This window comes from Chionomys nivalis, chromosome 5, assembly GCF_950005125.1.
Source record: "Chionomys nivalis chromosome 5, mChiNiv1.1, whole genome shotgun sequence".
NCBI lineage: Eukaryota > Metazoa > Chordata > Mammalia > Rodentia > Cricetidae > Chionomys > Chionomys nivalis.
In genome coordinates, this window is record NC_080090.1 from 33138297 (window position 1) to 33161355 (window position 23059).

The 23059-nt window shown below is 38.4% G+C and overlaps 1 protein-coding gene across 4 annotated transcripts in view; it reads right to left on the reverse strand.

The window, feature by feature from the left end:
• The window catches only part of Mapk8 (mitogen-activated protein kinase 8), a 63349-nt gene that overhangs the window by 14796 nt on the left and 25494 nt on the right, over positions 1-23059 (reverse strand). For 3 of the 4 annotated variants that reach the window (XM_057769423.1, XM_057769422.1, XM_057769425.1), the window contains exons 2-7: positions 21269-21432; positions 15521-15689; positions 14017-14146; positions 8983-9041; positions 8738-8876; positions 919-1084 (exon numbers count right to left, since the gene is read on the reverse strand). In XM_057769423.1, coding sequence (XP_057625406.1) covers positions 919-1084; positions 8738-8876; positions 8983-9041; positions 14017-14146; positions 15521-15642 — 616 coding nt within the window. In that variant the 5' untranslated portion in view covers positions 15643-15689; positions 21269-21432. The remainder of the gene's footprint in view (positions 1-918; positions 1085-8737; positions 8877-8982; positions 9042-14016; positions 14147-15520; positions 15690-21268; positions 21433-23059) is intronic. The other variant, XM_057769424.1, reaches the window with a different exon arrangement.

Below are 23059 nucleotides of genomic sequence, written 5' to 3' on the forward strand. Positions count from 1 at the left end.
GACTAAGAAAACGAAGTTTCATGCTTACTTAAATTAATTAATATCTCAAGTTTTTTTTTTTTTTTTTTTTTGATTTTTTGAGACAGGGTTTCTCCGTAGCTTTTAGTTCCTGTCCTGGAACTACCTCTTGTAGACCAGGCTGGCCTCGAACTCACAGAGATCCACCTGCCTCTGCCTCCCGAGTGCTGGGATTAAAGGCGTGCGCCACCACCACCCGGCTCAAGTATTTGTTTTTAAATAGTTCAAAAAAGAAGAGAAAATTAAACAAGGACCTCAGTTTCAATGGTATCATTACATATATATGCAAACGTATTATGTACATATATGTATAAAGAATCTTCCTATTACTGACGTAATAGTTTTCTGATTCAAAGTGAGCTACTATTCTAATTTCTTCCTAGAAATACATCACATTAAAAAGTTTAACATATCCACACATAATAATAAATTAAATTTCCTTAAGGTTGGGCACAAGCTTTGAGGAAAACACTGGTGCTTCCCACAAGAGGTTGCATTATCCATGAGCTTTCAGAATTGGATCTTAATATAGCTCTCCGTTTATAGTGAGTGCTACTATTAACACCAAGTAAAGGTGTTGGAGATGCAAGCAAATATGACTAATATACACTAGAATTACTTCTAAGGTTAAATTATTAATAAGTATATGCTCACACTGAAGTTACAGACAAGCAAAAGGCATAAGTTCCGGTTTTAGAATTCTTTATCTAGGGGTAAGGGTATTCACGTTTAAGATAAGGCCCCCATGCTTTCCCAAAAAATTATGGCAAAATGCTCAGATTCTTAATACACATTTGAAACTTGGATGAACGCTTAATTCCATGCACTTCAATTGAAGTATAAAAAACTTATTGATAAACTAAATCAAAAGAGTATTTCAAAGTGAAAGTATATGCTGACCGTTCTCCTTGTAGCCCATGCCAAGGATGACCTCTGGCGCTCTGTAGTACCGAGTCACGACATAAGGCGTCATCATAAAACTTGTTCCTGCAGTCCTCGCCAGTCCAAAATCAAGAATCTTCAAAGTGCAGTCTGATTTGACTACTATATTACTAGGCTTTAAGTCCTTCAAGAAATAAACATGAAAATGATTGCTAAGACAGAAACAAAGGGTTTAATGCTCAACTGATTTGCATAAACTGTCAAACAATGTTAACTGTTCACTGTTTTCTCTGTAATATCACTACAGAGATTCAACAAATGGGCAAACCCAAGACGTCAGATTTAAAATGTTTTCATTGATATGAACATAAACCCAGTATGGATGTCAATAATGTTTTATTTCCTAGAAATTAGTATTGGCTAGAAATTCTTGGTCAAATAGAGCAGGAGATTTGGAAAGGAATCTTAAAGCTCATTTAAGAACTTTTGTGTGGGGCTGGAGAGATGACTCAGCGGTTAAGAGCATTGGTTGCTCTTCCAGAAAACTCTGGTTCAATTTCTAGCATCCACATGCCAGCTCACAAGTGTCTGTAACTCCAGTTCCAGAGGATTCTACACCTTCACACAGACATACACACAGATAAAACACCATAAAAGAAAAAAAAATTAAACAAAAAAAACCTTTTGTGCTAGGTATAGCAGCCAATCCTTTTCAATCGCAATACTTGATACCAGAGCAGAAAGATACATAGTATACTGCTTGGATTGTTGTTAACTTGACACAAGTTAGAGTCACCTGGAACAACTGAGAAGCTGCCTCCACCAGAATGGCCTGCAGACAACTCTGTGGGAGGTATATTCCTAATCAGTGATTGATGTGGGAGAGCCCAACCCTCTGTGGATGGTGCCCTCCCTGGGCAGGTGGCTTTGTGGGAGCCCAGGTAGTTTGGATGCTCACCTTAATAGACCTGGATGGAGGTGGGTGGTCCTTGGACCTCCCACAGGGCAGAGAAACCTGCTTGCTCTTTGGGCTGAGGAGGAAGGAAGACTTGATTGGGGGAGGGGGAGGGATTGGGAGGTGGTGGCGGGGAAGAGGCAGAAATCTTTAATAATTAAATAAATTAATAATAAAAAAAAAAAGCCGGGCGGTGGTGGCGCACGCCTTTAATCCCAGCACTTGGGAGGCAGAGGCAGGCGGATCTCTGTGAGTTCGAGACCAGCCTGGTCTACAAGAGCTAGTTCCAGGACAGGCTCCAAAACCACAGAGAAACCCTGTCTCGAAAAACAAAAACAAAACAAAACAAAACAAAACAACAAAAAAAAGAAAACAGGTTGAGCCAGGCGATGGTGGCGCACGCCTTTAATCCCAGCACTCGGGAGGCAGAGGCAGGCGGATCTCTGTGAGTTCGAGACCAGCCTGGTCTACAGAGCTAGTTCCAGGACAGGCTCAAAAGCCATAGAGAAACCCTGTGTCGAAAAACCAAAAAGAAAACAGGTTGAGAAAACCATGGAGTTGCAAGCCGGTAAACAGCACTCCTTCATGGCTAATCCAGGCTCCCGCCCCAACTTTCCTCAGAGATGGACTGTTATATGAAAATTTAAAATGAAATAAGCCTTTCTGCCCCCAACTTGCTTTTGGTCAGTGTTTTATCACAGCAATAGAAAGCAAATTATGACACACAGCAAGACCCTGTCTTAAAACACCAATCACAGACAATAAAAGAACTACTATGGTAAGACTTATAAATTATCATTTACATTCATTTGCACACTAAATTATAGCATTAAAAATCCCTAAAGTCAAAATAAGCTTTATATTGCTTTAAAACCAATATGAAACATTCTGCTAATATTTACGTGATCAAATTTGACATAATCTTGGCATATGTTATTTGAACACTCATAGTCATATGTGTTTGCTTTTAAAGGGAAGGAAGCTTGGGATCAACCCAGTATAATAGATACTCAGCTCTAAAGGATCAAAATAGTGATTATCAGCCTGCCCATTCCTGACTTCCCACATAAAATGACAAACATTTGCTCATAAACTTTGTTCACATGTGAACTAGTGTGCTGGTGCCACTGGTCCATACAATTCCTTCCTGCTGGTAGTGCTACATAATGTCTTTGTGAAAAACTGCCACTTGGTTCCGGCCAGAAGGAAATCTGTGTGATACCTATTAAAATGAAGGCAGTGGCATAATACTCAGGCCTTCATAGTCATCATGCTCCTGCCTGTGAGCTTTGATGAACACTCATATCACAGTCACACTATCTCACATGCACAAATGAGTAGCAGACACAAACACCCAGAGCAAAAGCCTTCAAGATAAAGATCCCTTTTTAAATGTCTACATACAGGAATTGCTTGTATGTTGTTTCTACCTTATTCTGACAAGCCATCATGCATAGGCTTAGGAAACAGATTCTTACAACAGAAGACAAAAAAGGTTATCATTACTGTTCTGCAAATATAATGTTGCTAATACTTCTGAAATACAGCATATGAAACAAAGGAATATCCATGATTAAGAATAAAACATTACAAACTTTTAATCACTTCCATATCTGTTACTACAGATAGAGATTATTGGCTCTTTATACTAGTTGGTTCTAGTCTAGAAAAAAACCTTTTTGTTATGGAATAATTAAGAACAAATGCATTTTTTAAAAAACAAACAGTTTAAGATAATAAATTACCAAGAATATTTGGCTCTAAGAATATTAACTAAAATTCATCTTTCTGTACCAATGTCTATCTTTTTACAGATGTCATAATATTGTTAACTACATATGGAAGAGTGCCTTGGAGTTTACATTTGTGCAGAGAGAGTAGAAATAACTCAACATTCTATCTTTCCTCTCCGATTTTCTAAGCCTCTTGGGTCAGACAGGGAGGCATGAGTAGACCCATTAGGTAGTGTCTGAACAGGAACAAAGTAGAGGAGGTTCAGCACATAACCTTCTGCGGCTTGTCTCTTGCTCTGGCGATTAAGAATACTCCAGACTTTGTTGGCAGTGGAGTTGTTCATCATCTCTATGAAGCCAAGTTCCCACCCTCACCATGATCTGCCTGTATACATAATGAGAGAATTCCTTAGTCACGTTTACATTGCGTTTGATATTTGTTATTATAGCCATGTCTATTGCATTTTGGTTAACTGACCCAGGACTGGGGAGTTACTATTACAAGTTGAGTATCCCTACTCTGAAATCTGAAAGGCCCAAATTTAAGTCATTTTGAGTATAACTGATAGTCCTCAAAAGGATCTTATATCCACTTTGATGTCTACGCTAAGGAAAACTTAAAGGTAGTCTCAAATTAATCCAAGGATATAGGGCCCATCATGCCAGTGCTTTGAATTTCAGGCAATTTGGATTTCTAACTTTAAGATTTAGGGATGCAATACTCACCTGGTAAAGGCTATACAAATATCTAAAATCTACAACATTCCACAATCTGAAACACGCTGGCTCCAAGCATTTCAGATTACAGACAATGTATTCAAGGACACAGGACTGTTAAGTTGGTGACTGAACAGCACTGAAACCAGTAACAAAATGGAAAAGAGATCCTAATTACATAGATGCAAAAGTATTTTATGTCACCTGCACAGGACTTACATAATGAACAGGGGCTGACGACTGAGAGCATGACTTGTTTTGCAAAGGAAGTTTTATGTGAAGTTAGACATAGTCATTTTGCCCCATATTATTTACATCTGCTTTTGTGACAGAAGGGCACAGTCCAGTCAGTAGCTGTGACAGAGGCCATGTCCACAAACCAAAACACTAAGAATGTGCTCTTTATATAAGCAAGTCCCTTAACCCCTGTTCTTGGAAAGCAAGACTTTGTCTGTTGGTGACTACTAGCTACAATGATTGCAAGCAGAATGAAAGGTAACCATGTCATCGTTTTGGATAAACTAAATTCTACTAGAACCCAGAAAAAGGTGACAGATGGTTTAGTTTATCACCGGACCAAGCATCATCCTTTTATATGCCTATCTTGTAACTTGTTTCAGTTAACAGAACATGAAAGAATGTGATGCTCACCAGATCTGAAGAGAAATTCTGGACAAAACTCGAGTCAACATGAGAATATCTTATACCATGGGAAAAGAATGTCCCTGGGAAGCAAACCTGAACTTGACCCAAGAAATGGAACAATGTCACATAGTCAACTCTGAGGACCCTGAACAAGCACTGTGCTGTTTCAAGTCACAAACATTCTCAGCTTGTTTCTATACATCATTTTCCCACAACAGAACTGAAGGCTCCTTATCAAATCCTAGAATTGATTAAATCACCTCAGTCTGCCCAAAGAAGCCTGAAGGCAGACTCAAGAGAGCTTCAAATAAGTTCAAGAATACAGAAGCCATCAGCTAACAAATATGCTTTAGAAAGACATATAATCAAAAAGCTATACTTCTTTCAGTTACTGATAAACATTGCAGTATGAAAAACAAAACTTTAAGTCTGTTGTCAAGAAAGCTGCTAAGCCAGGACAGCAAGAAACTTTCTTCTCCAAATATCAATAATAGAAGACCCTTTTGCTTCTGTCTTTCATAGGTAGGAAGAAGGTCAAGAAAGCTGAGCAGCGAGCCCTTGAGCACACAGCCTTCAATACTCACTTGAGATATACTTGAGGAGATAGTCTAAACCGAGGGTAGTTCTGGGGACCCTTGAGCCTAGGGCTATGACCTCTAATTAGACAGTGTGACTAACTCTAATTCTGAAATTTGTCCTGAGGCCTTACAGCTGGTGTCATATTAATGATGACTATGGTTTGAGAATGTTTGCATGTGTCTCCCAAGGGAAATGTTGGAACCTGTAGAGGGTGGGGACTATTAGAAAGTAATTATGTCATGGGCACTATCGTCAGAAGAGATTAAAGTTGGTTTTGTGGAATGGCTTAGCTGTCAGAAGGGAGTTAGGGTTAAGCAAAGCATCCTACACACTTGGCACCTTTTACACATAATCAGATTTGCTTTCTGTTTCTATGCCATGCTTGTAACTAACTGGCCTAAGTGATCGTCACCAGAAGTTGATGAAGCTACCTGATCTCAGATTTCAGCCTCCAAAACAGAGCTAATTCTTTTCCTTATCAATAAACACCTTGCTTTAGGTATTTGTTGTAATAACGAAAAACAAACTAATCGATGATGACAGGCAAGATAAAGACAAAGTTGGCTATTTTTGCTATTGTTCTTCAACATTTTACTGTAAGTTCTAGCTAGAACAATGGGGAGGGGGAAGGTGCCCAAAATGAATAAAGTTACAGTTCAGTAGACATGATCTTTAAAAAAAAAATTCAGTGGGCATAAACACACAAGAGGAGGTTAGAAAGGAGGTTAGACATACTTTATGACAGAGGAAAGACCATGTGAAGATACAAGAGAGTGTTTATGGACCTCACCAAAACCACCATATTTTAGGCACTGTGAACTGTAAGAAAATAACTCCTTCTGTTCCAGCTACACAACTTACAGTACTAAAGGCTAATGCAACTTAGGAAACTGAAAGATCCTATGGGTAACAAATTGGAATACTATATATTGCCAAGATGATAAAGCCACCAAACCAACGTTCAGATTCAACGAAATCTTTGTTCAAAGTCTAGCGTTTTTTTCTGAAAAAATGAAAAAGTTAATCTTCAAATTCATATGCACTCAAAGTTTCAAAACTACTGAGAAAGTAGTCAGGATTCAGTTTCCCATTTCAAAGAAGTACAGAGTTACAACTGTAACTGGAGGGTGCAGAGATGGCTTGGTGGTTAAGAGCACTAACTGCTCTTGCAGAGGACCTGGGTTTGGCCTCCAGTATCCAAACAGAAGATCATAAAATCCTGTAAATCTAGTTTCAGGGAAGCCTATCACCTCTGAACGCCATGGACCCCATATCCTTGTGGCAACATAAACACACAAATTTATAAAAATGTGATTCCAATATAGGGACAGACATAGACTAATTATATAAAACTGGCAGTTTTGGAAGAGACCCGTATATTTGCGACCAGCTGGATTCTGAAAGGGTACCAACACAATTCTCTGAGAGCTTGGACAACTGAATTTCTACACATGGAAGAATGAAGACAGGCTCTTGCACTACATCATGTAAAAAATGAATTCAAAATAGACACAATACCCATAAAACTCTTCTAAGAAGAGATAATCTTAAATCTTTATGACCTTCATTTTAGCAGTAGATTGTTATACAAGACATAAGGGCATATGCCATAACAAAATTTTGGTATTTCATGAAAACTAAAGCATTTTACGTATTAATAAGACATCATCAGCAAAGTGAAAACCAATCTATGTATAAATTATGTCTGGTAAAGGTTTAGTATACATAGACTGGGATACACATTCTCTCTCTCTCTCTCTCTCTCTCTCTCTCTCTCTCTCTCTCTCTCTCTCTCTCTCTCTCTCTCTCCCTCTCTCCCTCCCTCCCTAACAAAGAGGCAAACAATTGATTAAGAAACAAGAGCTTAAAAATATGTGTTTTAAAATGCCGTCCTAGAAATGGCTAACCAACAAACGAAAAAGTATTTGACCACTGTGGTAGCCTGAATCAGAACGGCCCCAACAAGCTCATATGTTTGAATACTTGGCCCCCAGTTGGTGAAAATGGGAAGGGTTAGGAGAGGTATGGCCTTGTTGGAAGAGGTATGTAACTGGGGACTGTTTTCATGTTTCGAAAGCCCATACCATTCCAGTTAGCACTCTCTCTTTGTTGCTGCCTACAGACCATGATATAAGTTCTCAGCTACTGTTCTAGTGCCATGCCTGCCTGTTTGTTGCCATGCCCCCCACAACATTAGTCACAGACTCATCCTCTGAAACTGTAAACCACCAATAAATTCTTCTTCTGTCAGTTGCCTTGGTCATGGTGTTTTGTCATAGCAATAGAAAAGTAATTAAGACAACTCTCATTAGCCATTAGAAAAATGTTTATCAAGAACACAATAAAATACCACTTCATACCCATTATGATGACTAACACAAAAAGGTCTGGTACTAAATACTGACAAAATTGCAGAAAAATAGAGAACCCTTATATAAGGGTTCTGAGAATAGGAAATGCTACCCAATTTGAGAAAGTTTGATTGTTCCTTAAAAATATAACACCACATGATCCAGTAATTCCACCCAGAAAAACTAAAGAATAAAGATTGAAGAAATACTTGTACATAAATTTTCATAGTGAAACACTGTGGAATATGACATATGGAATATTGTTCATTCACAAAAAGAAAAGACAAACTAATATATGCTACAGCATAGACACTGCAAATACATTACACTAAGTCAAAGAAACTAGACAAAAGGCCATATGATTACATTTATATGAAATATCTAGGACAAGTAAATTCATAAATATTGAATTGCTAGGGTGTGGAGAGATTGACAGAAATGAAAAGTGACAGTTTGAGGGATGTACTTTTGAATTTTTTAGGCAAGATGATGAAAACTTAGAATTTGACAGAGGTTGTGGTTGTACAGTACTGTGAATGGACTAAATGCCACTGAGTCACATACTTCAAAACAGTCTGTTATATGGATTTTACTTCAGTGATTTAAAAGAATAAGATCATGGTGGGCTGGAGAGATGATGGCTCAACAGTTCAGAGCACTTGCTGCTTTTTGGTTTCCAGCACCCACATGGCAGCTCACAACTGTCTGTAACTCCAGTTTAAGCAGATCCGACGCCCTCTTCTGGCCTATGAAGGCAATGCATGCATGTAGTAAACTTAAATACATGCAAGCAAAATATTTACAGAAAAATTTAAAAAAATCCTTAGAAAAGAACATGGTGATATTTTTCTACTAACCCGGTGAATAATTCCAGCAGAGTGAAGGTGCTTGATTCCACACAGCATTTGATAGAGAAGGTAGGACATTCTTTCATGATCTAACTCCATCTGAATCACTTGGCAAAGATTTGCATCCATGAGCTCCATGACTATGTAACTTCATGGGTAGAAAAAGATGACAGCTAAAGTGTATAGCAACAATCTATGGACAGGTACTAGTTAAACTTTGTATCAACAGCATTCATTCTAAATACCACACTTACACATCTTGAAATTCTTCTAGGGATTTCTGTGGTGTGAAAACATTCAAAAGGCCAATTATCTGTGGCAAAAGCAAAGAAATAAAAACATTAGAAACTACTTCCTAATACTTCATTTGAGAACTGCAAATACATGTACTATAATAATTCACTATTAGTTTAAAATCATCTAATTTTATATACTAAGCACAAATAAACATGTTTACTAAAATTTCATTGTTAGGAATTGGAGAAAAGAAAAAGAATGACAGGAGGAACAAAAGATCTTTGGGGCAAATAAAAATGAGTTAACTATAAAGGTGGAAATATATGCATAAATACCACACACTAATTCAAACTCATAGATTCTCTTATTCCAAGTGAACCCCAGGGGCCGAGGGTATAGTTCAGCTGTCATGTTTACTTAGCATGCAGAGACATTGGGTAAATTTCCAGGCACCAAAAAGAAAAAATGATTGCTGAAGAGATGGTTCAGCGGTTAAGAGCACTGGCTGCTTTTCCAGGGGTCCTGAGTTCAATTCCCAGCAACCACAAGATGACTCACAACTATCCATAATGAGATCTGGTGCCCTCCTCTGGCTTGCAGCATACATGCAGGCGGACGCTGTATACATAATAAGTAAATAAATCATTAAAAAAAGAAAGAAGAAATAAAGTGTAATCTAATGTAAATTGTGGAATTTGGGTGATACATTAATGCACTACTCAGATGGGGTGCTATATACACACAAGGACAAATACATACAAGCTTGTATCTTTTTCTCACATTTGCTATGAAACTGTCCTAAAAGTCTTAATATTCGATAACAAATTATATAGACATTTATAAAAAATAAGTGCCTGACAGAGCATAAATAGAAAGTGTTATGTGAAGCCCTTCCATTGACTTTGAAGGACAACTATCCTACTTGGTCCTCAGTTACTGTCCAGGTCATTCCTACATTCTGCACACCATAACAGAATCTTATTCTCGTAACAAGTTCATCCTAGACCACATAAGATCTTTGTTAGAAATGAGCTGACATGCTTTCACAGGCCAGTATACAACAATGCATTTGACTTACATTTTTAAACATCTGATGGCGATTTAGGTTAAAAAGAGGTTACTCGTTGGTCTTCTGACCCAAATAATCACACAAAAAACCGTTTAAGTGTATTCCTATCTAGCTCTTACATCTTAAATTAACCCATTTGTATTATTTTATATTTTACCATGAGGCTTGTGGTTTAATGGTAAGGTTCTGGCATCTTTATCCTTCAGCAGCTATATGACATCTCCCTGACTCCGCCTTCTTTCTCCCTGCATTCAGTTTAGTTTTCCCACCTATCTCTATTCTGCCCTGCCATAGGTCAAAGCAGCTTCTTTAATAACCAATGGTAATAAAACATATTCACAGCATACAGAGGGGAATCCCACATCAATTTAGGAAAAGGAATGCTTTTCTAGACATAATCTTCATGGGGACAGCATAGATGCATTAAGCTCTGCTTGCAGAAGGCATCTGCCAGTAAATATTCAGAAAAACATGAAATCAGAAATGATAAACTAATTATTTAAGACAGAGGGAATAACTGGGTGGAAAGATGGCTTAGTGATCAAAAGCACTGGATGCTCTTCCGGAGGACCTGGGCTCAATTCCCAGGCCCCACATGTCTGTAACTTCAGTTCCAGGGGATCTGACACTCTCATGCAGACATAGATGCAGGCAAAACATAAACGAACATAAAATACATAAACCCTTAAAAAAAACTGCCAGTGGTAGTGGTAAACAGCTTTAATCCCAGCACTCAGGAGGCAGAAGTAGGTAGATCTCTGTGAGTTCAAGGTCAGTATGGTTTACAGAGCAAGTTATAGGTCAGTCAAGGCTAAAGGCAAATATAGAAACAAAAATGGGATTAATAAATGCTTAGAGCTGCTGGGTGTAAGAGATAGGGAAGAACAACAAAAGAACATAGGGTTTCTTTTTGGTTATATATATATTAATGAAATATTAAACTATTCAACTGTATACTTTAGGCAAATGAAGACACAGCTGTCTTATTTTTCAAAAAAAATAAATAAATAAATTATTTTAATCAGATTAGATAGACAAGCAAAAGCCAAGGACTGACAAGTGGATGAGCTATGGCTAGATAGCAAAGAACTAATAATTACCACGACCAAGTAAAAACTTACTGAAAAACATTATTTTTCTCTATGGAAAAAACAATAACAAAGAAGAACAGTAACTAGATAATGCAACTAGATATAGCATATAAAGATTTCTAAAAGGTATTTGTGAAAATATCTCTAATAATATGCATGTGAACACAAAGAATTAGGGTAGCTGAACAATTCTGATAGCTATGCATGGCAATTTCTACAACACATTCAACAGGTGCAGCTATTATAAAGACAATCTGAGCAATTCTGGGAAGTAAAGCCAGTAAATGTAAAGTTAGAATGAAGAGATGGGGACAGTGTAACTCCAAATACTCTGGGGAGGACAGCCACACTTTATCATTGATATATAAATGAGAACAACAGAAAGTACTATACTTAATTCTCCCAAACCAGCAGAATACAATGTGACTTGCTATCAGGTCCTTGGCCATTACTTGTTAGTCAAGTGATTTAATATCTACAATAGAGAGACAAGCCTTAACAGCTAATAGAGGAATCCATCAGACACTGTGTGTTAAGTGTCTCATCAGAGTGACCAGGTTAAAAGAGAAACTAAAAATTACAAAAACCTTGAAAACAGTAGGGAAACATCATTTCAAGATGATCTGTGCAAAACAGAAAGTGCTGAAAAGATAAAACATTACATAAAATCCAGCATACACCATGCGTGGCTTCCATCATATTAGTTTTATGTTCATTCAATGAACAAACCATGTAAGCACCCAATTGGTGACACTTTCGATGGCTAAGCATACAAGACATGCTTCCCAAACTCTCCATACTATAGATGAAACATCTTTGTTGCCACCCAGGGTGGAGAAAGAAGTATTTGAATTAAACAAAGAAAAACTGAGGCAACACCTCCACTGCCTTAAAGAAACTAGGTCCAGAGACTAACAGGGGCATGAGCAGCACTAGCAGGAGAAAGGCCACAAGCACAACTCGGACAAGAAACTACAATTTCTTCCTTGATAACCCCTCTTCCTCTGTCATCCCCTTTCCCAAAAATCTAACTTTCACTCCATCTTTAAGAGTCAAAGTCTAGTTTTCTCTTCCGGTCGCAGGCGCTTCGGGAGCCGCCGATTACAGTCCAGCCATGGCCAAGTCCAAGAACCACACCACACATAATCAGTCCCGGAAATGGCACAGAAATGGCATCAAGAAACCCCGGTCACAAAGATATGAATCTCTCAAGGGGGTTGACCCCAAGTTCCTGAGGAACATGCGCTTTGCCAAGAAGCACAACAAGAAAGGCCTGAAGAAGATGCAGGCAAATAATGCAAAGGCCATGAGCGCACGTGCGGAGGCCATCAAGGCCCTGGTGAAGCCCCAGGTGGTGAAGCCCAAGGTGCCAAAGGGCCCCACCCGCAAACTCACCCGCCTGGCTTTAATTGCTCACCCCAAGCTTGGGAAGCGGATTAGAAGCTACATGGCCAGGGGTCGTAGGCTCCAAAAAACAAAGCCCAAGGTTCAAGCCAAGGCAGAGGCCTCAGCTGCAGCTCAGGCTCCCAAAGGTGCTCAGGCCCCTGTGAAGGCCCCATAAAAAAGGTCTCAGTCTGCCAATGTGAAAACAGATGGACTGGTGTGAACACCTACACAGTATTTGCAGATGTTCAGGACCTTATGCTGTTTTTACAAATAAACTTGAGGCAAGTTCTGTTAAAAAAAAAAAAAAAAAAAAAGAGTCAAAGTCTAGTCTCGAGCCCTTTAAGCCTTCCTAGTTCATTGAAATTCACAGAAGTCTCCCTCTTGAGATGTCAGCATGCACTGTCCGCCCTCTACTGTCTGACAGTTAAATTATCACTGCTTTGTGGTATCTAACTCTCATCATGCTTCACTGCCTCCAAAACAACAGCATAAACTTCCCAAATAATAAGCCCAATCATCAACATCTATACAGTTCCCATTGGTGATGACTTTAATATATAAAGGTTCTTTGCACGGCTAGCTCTCAAAATGTGATGAATTGTATTTTCTACACCAGAAAGTATGGAAATCATTATATCTTATAAATTTCTTTGGACAATGTCTCTGGCTGGCAATTCAGTTTAGTGCTTCATAAAACTGTCCTTTCTGCAATTCTCTCCTAGTTTATGCCCTCCTAGTTTGGAAGGACTGTCCTGTTAATATAATCACAAACATATCAGTCAGTATGCTTAATGTAAACTTAAAAACACTGAAGTGGAGCTGGAAAAAAGGCTCAGCAGTTAAGAGCAGTGGCTGCTCTTCCAGAGGTCCTGAGTTCAATTCCCAAAAAGCACATTATGGCTCATAACCATCTAGATGGGATCTGATACCCTTTTCTGGCATGAAAAAAAAAAATTAACTGTTCATTTTCAAAATGAATGAAAGTTAGAAATGTTTTTCCTCGTTCTCTGTAAATATTTCCAAAGATTTTGTTCAACTGTTAATACCAGCGGTTATCTGATACCACTTAGAAGTCAGAATTGGGTGCAAAGAAGTTGTTTGCATTTTGATTCCTATTAAGTTCCAATGTCCAAGTGCAATGGGAATGATTTCGTCTCTGTACAGTTTTGTGAAATGCCAGTTTTACAGGGAACAAAAAAACTAAGATGAGAAAAATTCTGAATTAAATGCTTTTCAAACACTTATCTCCCTAAAACTTTTTTCTATAAATTAAATGCCAGAAAACTAACCATTTAAATTTCAGATCTCATTTTTCCACTTTTGGTACTACTTACTAATGGGGGTAGGGAGTAGGGATGGAGGGAAAGTCTGTAGATTTTGAATAATGTTTCAATGTAGAGAGTTTAAAGTCCCTAATATTTTTTTTAAAAAGCCTTTGGCAGGCATTTATTCATGAATAAATCTTGATTTCATTTATACTTAGGAAACATGAAATATTCACTTACATTTTTGTGATTGACACATTTCATAAGAACTAGTTCTCGGTAGGCTCGCTTAGCATGAGTCTGATTCTGAAATGGCCGGCTGAGCTTCTTGATGGCAACATTTCTTTCAAGAATGGCATCATAAGCTGCACTGTAATAAAAAATTAAAAATAAACATTAAGCACAAAGTTATAAAATCAAATTTACAAAGCAATCACATAGACTCCTTACTTTCTCCACTGAGACTGGTCACCCAAGATCCCTCAGCACGGGTGGACACAAGTGCCTAAGTTCTTTTTGTCTTTTTTTAAATGCATTTTTAAAATGTATTCATTTTGTATGTTTTGGGAGGAGGGCGGGTAAGAGTATTTCACTTATACAATTCTGTTAGATTTTAATATTTTACCACAATTGTTCTGAGTTTTTTAAAAAGAGAAACATATTACAGGTAAAGACTTCTTCCTCTTCTGTTCTCAGAGGTAAGCTTTTATCTTTTCTGCATATGTAGTCAATCCAAAGTATATAGAACTGCTTTGCATATCTGATATATTGTAGAGAAATTAATACAATATGGTGGGGTTTTTTGTAGATCGTTTTAACACTCAGGTCTATACTTCTGACAGTGTCCATCTGACACAGACAGCTCCACTTGATTTTAAATGTTGTACAGTACTTTGCTGTTTGACTGTATCATAACATTTTATTCTCCTGTTGCCAGACTTGATGCTGTTTCAAATTCTGCTATAGAAATAACACATAAAGAACAGCCTCATGTACATGTATTTGTAGATATATGCAAGAGCTTTTCTAGAACCTTATAAACATGCTGGGACAGAAATACTCACAATTGTTTTAGCAGATTTTAAATAAATTTTGCTTGTTTAAGAAGTAATAAAGATGTAATTATGTTTGGATATGGCTGGCTTATCATTTCCCCAAGATTATAATGCTAACTTAGTGATTCTGAGTCAGTAGGAGAACTATCCCAAGGACTGTATGTACTTCAATTTATAAAGAATTATGTTCATCTATAAAACCTGGGCCTTTTTATAGAAGTTACCTTGTAAATCAACTTTAAAGATACACAAGTTCTGAAACATACTAAAATGTATTAGCTGATGTATTCCCCAATTTATGAGATTTCTGATCCACTACAGAGTGAAAGTGAAGATTCAGTGAGGCAGGCATCTCAATGATCAGCTATGGGAATAGATGCATTCACAGAATGAACAGGCCTGCCAGTCCCTTTTTTTTGATATAAGTGCATGTCTCTATATGACTCTAAGTACATATTTAATCATATTTTATATTTCAAAATACTATTGTTGGTTAATAGTTACAGCTTAGAAATAATAAAGAAGACCAGTAATCTCTGAGGAAAAATTACCACATTATAGATTTCTCTCTCTCTCTCTCTCTCCTTTCTTTTTGCGTGAAGTTGATTACTTACCAAAGGATCTACATTACAAAGAGGAGAAAAGGCAACAGTTAAAGATTGCTGCCTTATTTTGAAATAAAAACTTACCACACTATTCCTTGAGCTCCTGAGCCTATAGGTTTTAAATTCTGGTATCGTTTTAGGACTGTGAATGTTGAATCTCCAATCTCTACACTATAAAAATTGTTGTCACGCTTGCTTCTGCTCATGATGGCAAGCAATTAATTTAATGGCTTCATCCAAATATTCACCGAGGCTGCAAAATTTTAAAAAAAAAGTGACATAAGAAAATGATTTTGTGTAGTATTAGCATCTAGGTCCTCACTTTATCCACCATAGTAACACAGACTGCTAGGTCATCCTCATTAAGAAGAGTGCATCACCAAAACCAAAACCACCACAGAATTTTGCTCTATACATGCTACATGTAAGTAATTACTGACTGGTTCTTCAAAAACATTTTTATTATGAACTGTTTCTCTAATCTTTAAGTCACTGGCATTACTGCACACTTACCTAATAGAAACAAAACAAAGCAAACAAAAAGCAAAAGAGGGGCTGGGGGGGTAAGCTAGCCAGTAAAGAGTTTGTCACACAGAGTACTAGCGCCAGCACCCACATCAAAAACGGGTTTAGTAAAGCACTGTGTGCAGTCCCAGTGTGGAGGAGGTAGACATGGGAAGATGCCTGGGCTCACTGGACATCAAGCTTAACCATGTCAGCAAGCCCTACATCCCAGGAAGATGATGTCTCAAAATATAGTAGCTAGCTCCTGAGGAACAGCTGGGGTTCACCTCTGATCTCCACAAACACATGTACCCCTCCATACACACAAAAGAAAAGTAAGCAAATAATTATATTAACATGTTCTAGAAAGTATTTCTACAATAAAAAGCGAGGTAGTAAATTATTAGCACATATTGTATCTGTTTAACAAATAAGGGTCTTTTTTTGTGATATATTCTCTAACACTCAACAGCAACATCTGGGACAACTACAACAGCTGCAAGAATAAGAAGCAGGATAGAAAACGTAAGATCAAGAAGGGAGGGTTCATGCATTAGTATACAAATAATTCACTTCCGATGTCTTTAGAGCACCTAACAATTCGTTTCAGTTTTGACAATTTCTAACTGCCTGCCAGATTAAAAGTAAAGGCTATCCTTTTTTCCCCCTCGTTTGAATGTTAAAAATACTGACAAATCCCTCCTTCCTTACTATGCAAGTATTCTATTCTAGAATGCCTGCACTGGATGTGTAGGTTGGACCTATAATTCTGGCACGCTGGAAGCTGATGCACAGAGAACTATTTAAGCCCAGGAATCTGAAAGTAGCCCAGGTATCATAGACTCCATTTAAAACAAAACAAGATAAACAAAATGCAAGCAAGACAGCTCTAAGTTACCATTCACCAACCCAGTGGAATCCAAAGAACAGCTGTGTGTGTGTTTTGCTGAAGAGTGGTGGAGAGGAGGTGAGTGTTAAGGCAATGACAATAACAATAAAAATTCTGACGATTTTTTTTTTAATTGATTTTTATTGAGCTCTACATTTTTCTCTGTTCCCCTCCCTGACTCTCCCCTCCCCTTAGGTCCCCATGCTCCCAATTTACTCAGGAGATTTTGTCTTTTTCTACTTCCTATGTAGATTAGATCTATGTAAGTTTCTTAGTGTCCTCATTGTTGTCTAAATTCTCTGGGATTGTTGTTTGTAGGCTGGATTTCTTTGCTTTATGTTTAAAAACCATCTATGAGTGAGTACATGTGATAATTGTCTTTCTGTGTCTGGGTTACCTCATTCAAAAAAAAAATAGTGTTTTCTACCTCCATCCATTTTCTTGCAAAATTCAAAATGCTGTTATTTTTTTCTGCTGTGTAGTACTCCATTGTGTAAATGTACAACATTTTCCTTATCCATTCTTCGGTCGAGGGGCATTTAGGTTGTTTCTAGGTTCTGGCTATGACAAACAATGCCGCTATGAAGATAGTTGAGCACATGTCCTTGTGGCACGATTGATCATCCTTTGGATATATATCCAAAAGTGGTATTACTGGGTCTTGAGGAAGGTTGTTTTCTAATTTTCTGAGAAATCACCACACTGACATCCAAAGGGGCTGTACCAGCTTGCACTCCCACCAGCAATGCAGAAGTGTTCCCTTTTCCCCACAACCTCTCCAGCATAAGTTGTCATCAGTGTTTTTGATCTTGGCCATTCTTACAGGTGAAAAAATCTCAGAGTTGTTTTGATTGCATTTCTCTGATGACTAAGGATGGTGAACATTTCCTTAAGTGTCTTTCAGCCATTTTAGATTCCTCTGTTGAAAATTCTCTGTTTAGGTCTGTACTCCTTTTTTTTTTTTTTTTTTTTAATTAGATTATGTGTTCTTTTGGTGGCCAATTTCTTGAGTTCTTTGTATATTTTGGATATCAGACAGACCTCTGATGTGGGGTTAGTGAAGATCTTTTCCCATTCTGTAGGCTATCGTTTTGTCTTGTTGACCGTGTCCGTTGCTTTAAAGAAGGTTTTCAGTTTCAGGAGGTCCCATTTATTGTTTCTCTCAGTGTCTGTGCTACTGGGGTTATATTTAGGAAGTGGTCTACTGTGCCAACGCATTCAAGTGTATTTCCCACTTTCTCTTCTATAAGGTTCAATGTGGCTGGCTTTATGTTGAGGTCTTCGATCCATTTGGACTTGAGTTTTGTGCACAGTGACAGATACATGTTGATGTCCAGTTATGCTTGTTAAATATGTTTTCTTTTTTCCATTTGATATTTTTTGCTTCTTTGTCAAAGATCAGGTGTTAAAGTAGTGTGGATAAAAATCCAGGTCTTCTATTGGTCCTCCTGTCTGTTCTTATGCCAATACCAGGCTGTTTTCAGTACTGTAGCTCTGTAGTAGAGTTTGAAGTCAGGGATTGTGATGCCTCCAGAAGTTCTTTTATTGTACAGGATTATTTAGGCTATCCTGGGTTTTTTGCTTTTCCATATAAAGTTGAGTACTGTTCTTTTGAGGTCTGTGAAGAATTTTGCTGGGATTTTGTTTTCAAGACAGTTTCTTTGTGTAGCCCTGTCTCTTCTGGCTGTACCCTGTAGACCAGGTTAGCCTCAAACTCTCACCTGCCTCTGCTTCCTGAGTGCTGTGATTGAAGGTGTATACCACCCACACCCAACAGACAACTTTTAATAAAAATAATAACTCAATAAATACATGAGCAGCCTGAGGCCAAGTCAGAAGTCAGTAACAAGGTCAGATGGAAGGTCTGGAAAGTGGGGAGCAAAATACTGATATTAGCCTGCAGGAGAATGAAGTAAGAAACTAGAAAAGCTACTTATAGTTCACAAAAGTGCTAGCTTTTTGGCCCCTCTAGCTTTCCTCAGCTAGAGTGGTTGAGGAAGCAGCCCTTCTACTGCTGGCAGACCTGAGCGCTTGAGTGTTAAGAGCTTATGGCTACACTGACAGACTTAGGAGTCCATAGCTCCATGCTCTGACACCTGAAGTCTTATTATGGCTCAAGACTCTAAGAGGCTAGAGATTTACAGTTCTAGATACCTAAACTGGGTGCTTAGTACTCCGGTCTTTACTAGAGGCTTGGCATTGGCAGCTAGTGTAAGCCCTGATCATATCTGAAGAGTACAAGGGACCACTTTTACTATCACTATGCCTTGTATGGACCCAATTTCTAGAATCAGTATGTAAATATTTAACAGAGGCTCTTACACCCAGCGTTTTCTTTTCTTCCTTTTTCTAGTTCTCTTTCCCGGATGTTTCCCTACTCTAACAGACAGGAGGACGACCAAGCTAAGACAGTTAAGAGACTGGTGAAGAAAGGTGAGTTACTAAAGGAGGACACTGAAACCACTTACCCTTCAGAAAGAGCACTTTACAGGGATAGGTATATAGTTGGGCCTCGAGGTGGAAGACCATTAGGAGGCAACATGATGGGGTCCCAAAAGGGAGGGAAGCCTTCCCTTCAAAATCTGAAAAGGAGCTTTGATGTAAGAAAGCGGCAGTCCTCAGTGGACAGGCAACTTTTTAAACAACACCAGAAGGGAAAAACAAAGTGTACTTGAAGCAACATAACACAATATAGATCTATTACTATCACATTTCAATTAACTGGTATCCAGGATCCTAAGATTATTTTGTATTCAAAACACAAATATCTTAATTATAAGAAGCTGGTTCTAGGCTTAATTGAAATTAAATTAAAAGAATGCCAATTCTTCTCAATGACATTCAATTGAGTAAAAACAGGTGACCTAATCTGTAAGAAGGTGCCATTTTCCAAGGTACTCAAAAGGTATTTTCTTTTTATATCTAAGAATACTTTCCCCCAACATAATTATTTTTATGTGATTATCTGAGAATTTCACACAATGCACCCAATCACACATGCTTCCCAGTCTTCCCAGGTTTATTCCCACCTTTATGCCCTCCCCCAAAACGGAAGAAAAAGAAAAAAAATACACCAAGTCCAATTTGTGTTGCCCATAAGAATACTTTATACGCGTGAATTTCTATATTAATACAGGAAGAATTCCCTGGATTTATCTATTGTTTTTATTTTCCTCTTACAGTGCTAGGGATCACCCCAAGGCCTAGTGATGCTACTCAAATGCTCGCTTTACCAGTGATCTATAACTCAAGCCCAGTCTAACTCTGCTCTCCTTCTATACTACTTATAGAACCCCATAAATTTCTACCTTGCTCTTATCTTCTGTATCTGGTAAAGAATGTTCTTTGTGGGCCCGAAGTTACTCTTCAGGTGGGCTAGCCACACTGGCTGTACCTAAGATGGCCAGACAACCTCTAGCTTCACTACAATCTGCATTTCAAATGACACAGATAACTGCTGTGACAACTGCCAGGAACATGAAAGGAGTGTACTGGGTACACACTGCTGGTATAAAATACATGGGAAAAAAATTTTTTTTTTTTTTAAGAAAAAAGTGGCTGTCTTAGCTCACAGTATGAGTCCATCAGGAGGGAGTGATGAATGAATCTCAGCTATCTCAGCTTCCTTCCTCCTTTGTATGCAGTCTAGGACTCCAGTCCAAGTCATGGTGCCATTTACATTTAGGGTGGGTCTTCTTTTGCACTGATCCCTGAGCCTTTAGATGCAGAAGTTGTGTTGTATACTAGGGACAGCTGCGGTCTACAATTCTGCATTTTATCTTGGCCATAAACAATAGCTCTCTAATTAGACTCACATATGCAAGGTCTACCAGAAAACTCAGGTGTCTCAAAGCTACCTCAAATTACATGTACAAAAATAACCATTTCCCTCAACTCCCACCAAATCTGCTAAAACTTTACTGTCAATCTGCATGACAGTGTTTTTCAAACTGAGTCTCATGATGAACCACATATTGCAACCCCGCAGTATGAAACTCAGAAGTGACTAAATAATAGACTATATAATTAACATTTAGATTAAGTTGACTCAATAATTTAACTACCATGCCACAACTGCGAATCATTAAACATGTTCATAGCTTGACAGCTGGAAGGTCTTTTCTTACATCTAAACATTTCTGGGTTATTACATAAGCTTCCAATACTAAGATGTTAGGAAACCAGCAGACAAAAACAATTTGCCCAAGATTCTTGACTGATAAACACATTTTCTCCAAAAGATGGAATATGAATCTCTTTATCATTGTCTTGGTTATCAAGAATTATCAAAGTCTGGAAATTTTCATACAAGACAACATGGTATAAATATTGCAATACACTGTCAATACTTGGTAATTCATAAAGTAATAAAAATCTCAGTATATAGTCAATATGTCAGATCATTTATATGATGTTATGAGGGATGTAAGTTTACTCACAGTCATGGGAGGATGACTTCCCTCCCCCCCTCAAGACAGGGTTTCTCTGTGTAGCCCTGGCTGTCCTAGAACTCGCTTTGTAGACCAGGCTGGCCCCGAATTCACTGACATCCGCCTGCTTCTGCCTCCAAAGGGCTGGGATTAAAGACATGCACCACCACTGCCTGGCGAGGATGACATATTAAGCACAAAGTCACAACAGTGGTTCAGTCAGAAGTTATAATTATTTTTGTATGAATACATAGAACAACTCCCAAAATTGTTTGAACTGCATTGCAACTTAATAGCAAAAGGACCAAAGACTGCCAAGCTAGAAATGCAGACATAACTACTTTTTAACATTTAAAACTGCTACTGTTATTTCACTTGTTTCCTTAAAAAAAAACTTGGTAATAATCATATTTTGTATTTTACATAGTTTTTTATTTTACATCTAAAAGTACTCAAAGTTAAATAGAGAAACTTGTATAAAGACAGACAAAGACAAGTTATGGTGGTCTGAACCTGTAATTTCAGCACTGTAAAGACAGAGGAAGGAAGATCACATGTTCAAGTCCAGTCTGGTCGACTTTAGAGTTACTACAAACCTGTCTGAGCTACAATATCAAGACCCCCATTTCGCCACCTAAAAAAGACAAAGTGTTATCTAGTAACAACACTTAATACATATGTGGTTCTGGCTGGCTTCAAACTCACAATTCTCCTAGTTCCACATCCTAAGTGCTAGGAGTACAGAAGTACACCACCATGTCTGCTCCAAATATGCTGCTAAAAGGAAAATACAAAATCTTCTGTATGTAATGCTCTGTCTTTATTTTTGATTTGATGAACAATGGCTGGCAAATGTCAATTTGAACAGCCAAAGTGGTGCTCTCTCACAGTGGTGCATCTGGATGTTCAACTCAGCCCAGGATCTAAGACCTTCACCTCTGACAGGGTCCAGGCCCTGCAGGATTTACAGCCCCCCACAACAGCACTTCAGATTCCCTTTTTTTTGGGTCTGATGGGATTCTTCCATCATTGGATCCCTAACTTTGCCATTACAGCCAAGCCTCTGTACCAGGCAGTCAGAGAGACCCCCATAGGGCTAGCTCTTACCCACCCACCCACTGTCCTTCTAACAGTCCCTGCCCTTGCTCTTCCAGATCCCAGGAGACTTTATCACCTTTAAACAGAAAAGCTAGGAGAGGCCACCAGAGTTCTAATCCAACAGGTTGGGTCTTAGAATCAGACAGTCACCTTTTTGTCCAAACAGCTGGACTTCACCGTCTGTGGATGGCAGCCATGCTTGAACTCACCAGGGTCGCTCTCAAGAACACCCTGTTCAGGCCAATTACGGTATATTCCACCCACCGACTCTCAGACCTTCTGCATCATTCTTCTCTCTCCCTCCTTGGGCCTCCAGGAGTACAAGTCTTTCATGCTGTAGGACAATGGTCTTATACCCTAAAAAGTTTTTTAAGTAGTACTGGTTTAATAAAACGCTGATTGGCCAGTAGCCAGGCAGGAAGTATAGGTGGGGTAATGAGAACAGGAGAATTCTGGGAAGACGAAAGGCTGAGTCTGTAATCATCATCCAGACACAGAGGAAGCAAGATGAGACTGCCTCGAGAATAAAAGGTACCAAGCCATGTGGATAACACAGACAAAAATTATAGGCTAATATAAGTTATAAGAGTTAAGAAGCCTGAGCTAATAGGCCAACCAGTTTATGATTAATGTAGACCTCTGTGTGTTTCTTTGGGACTGAATAGCTGTGGGCCGTGAGAGACAGAAACCTTTGCCAACACT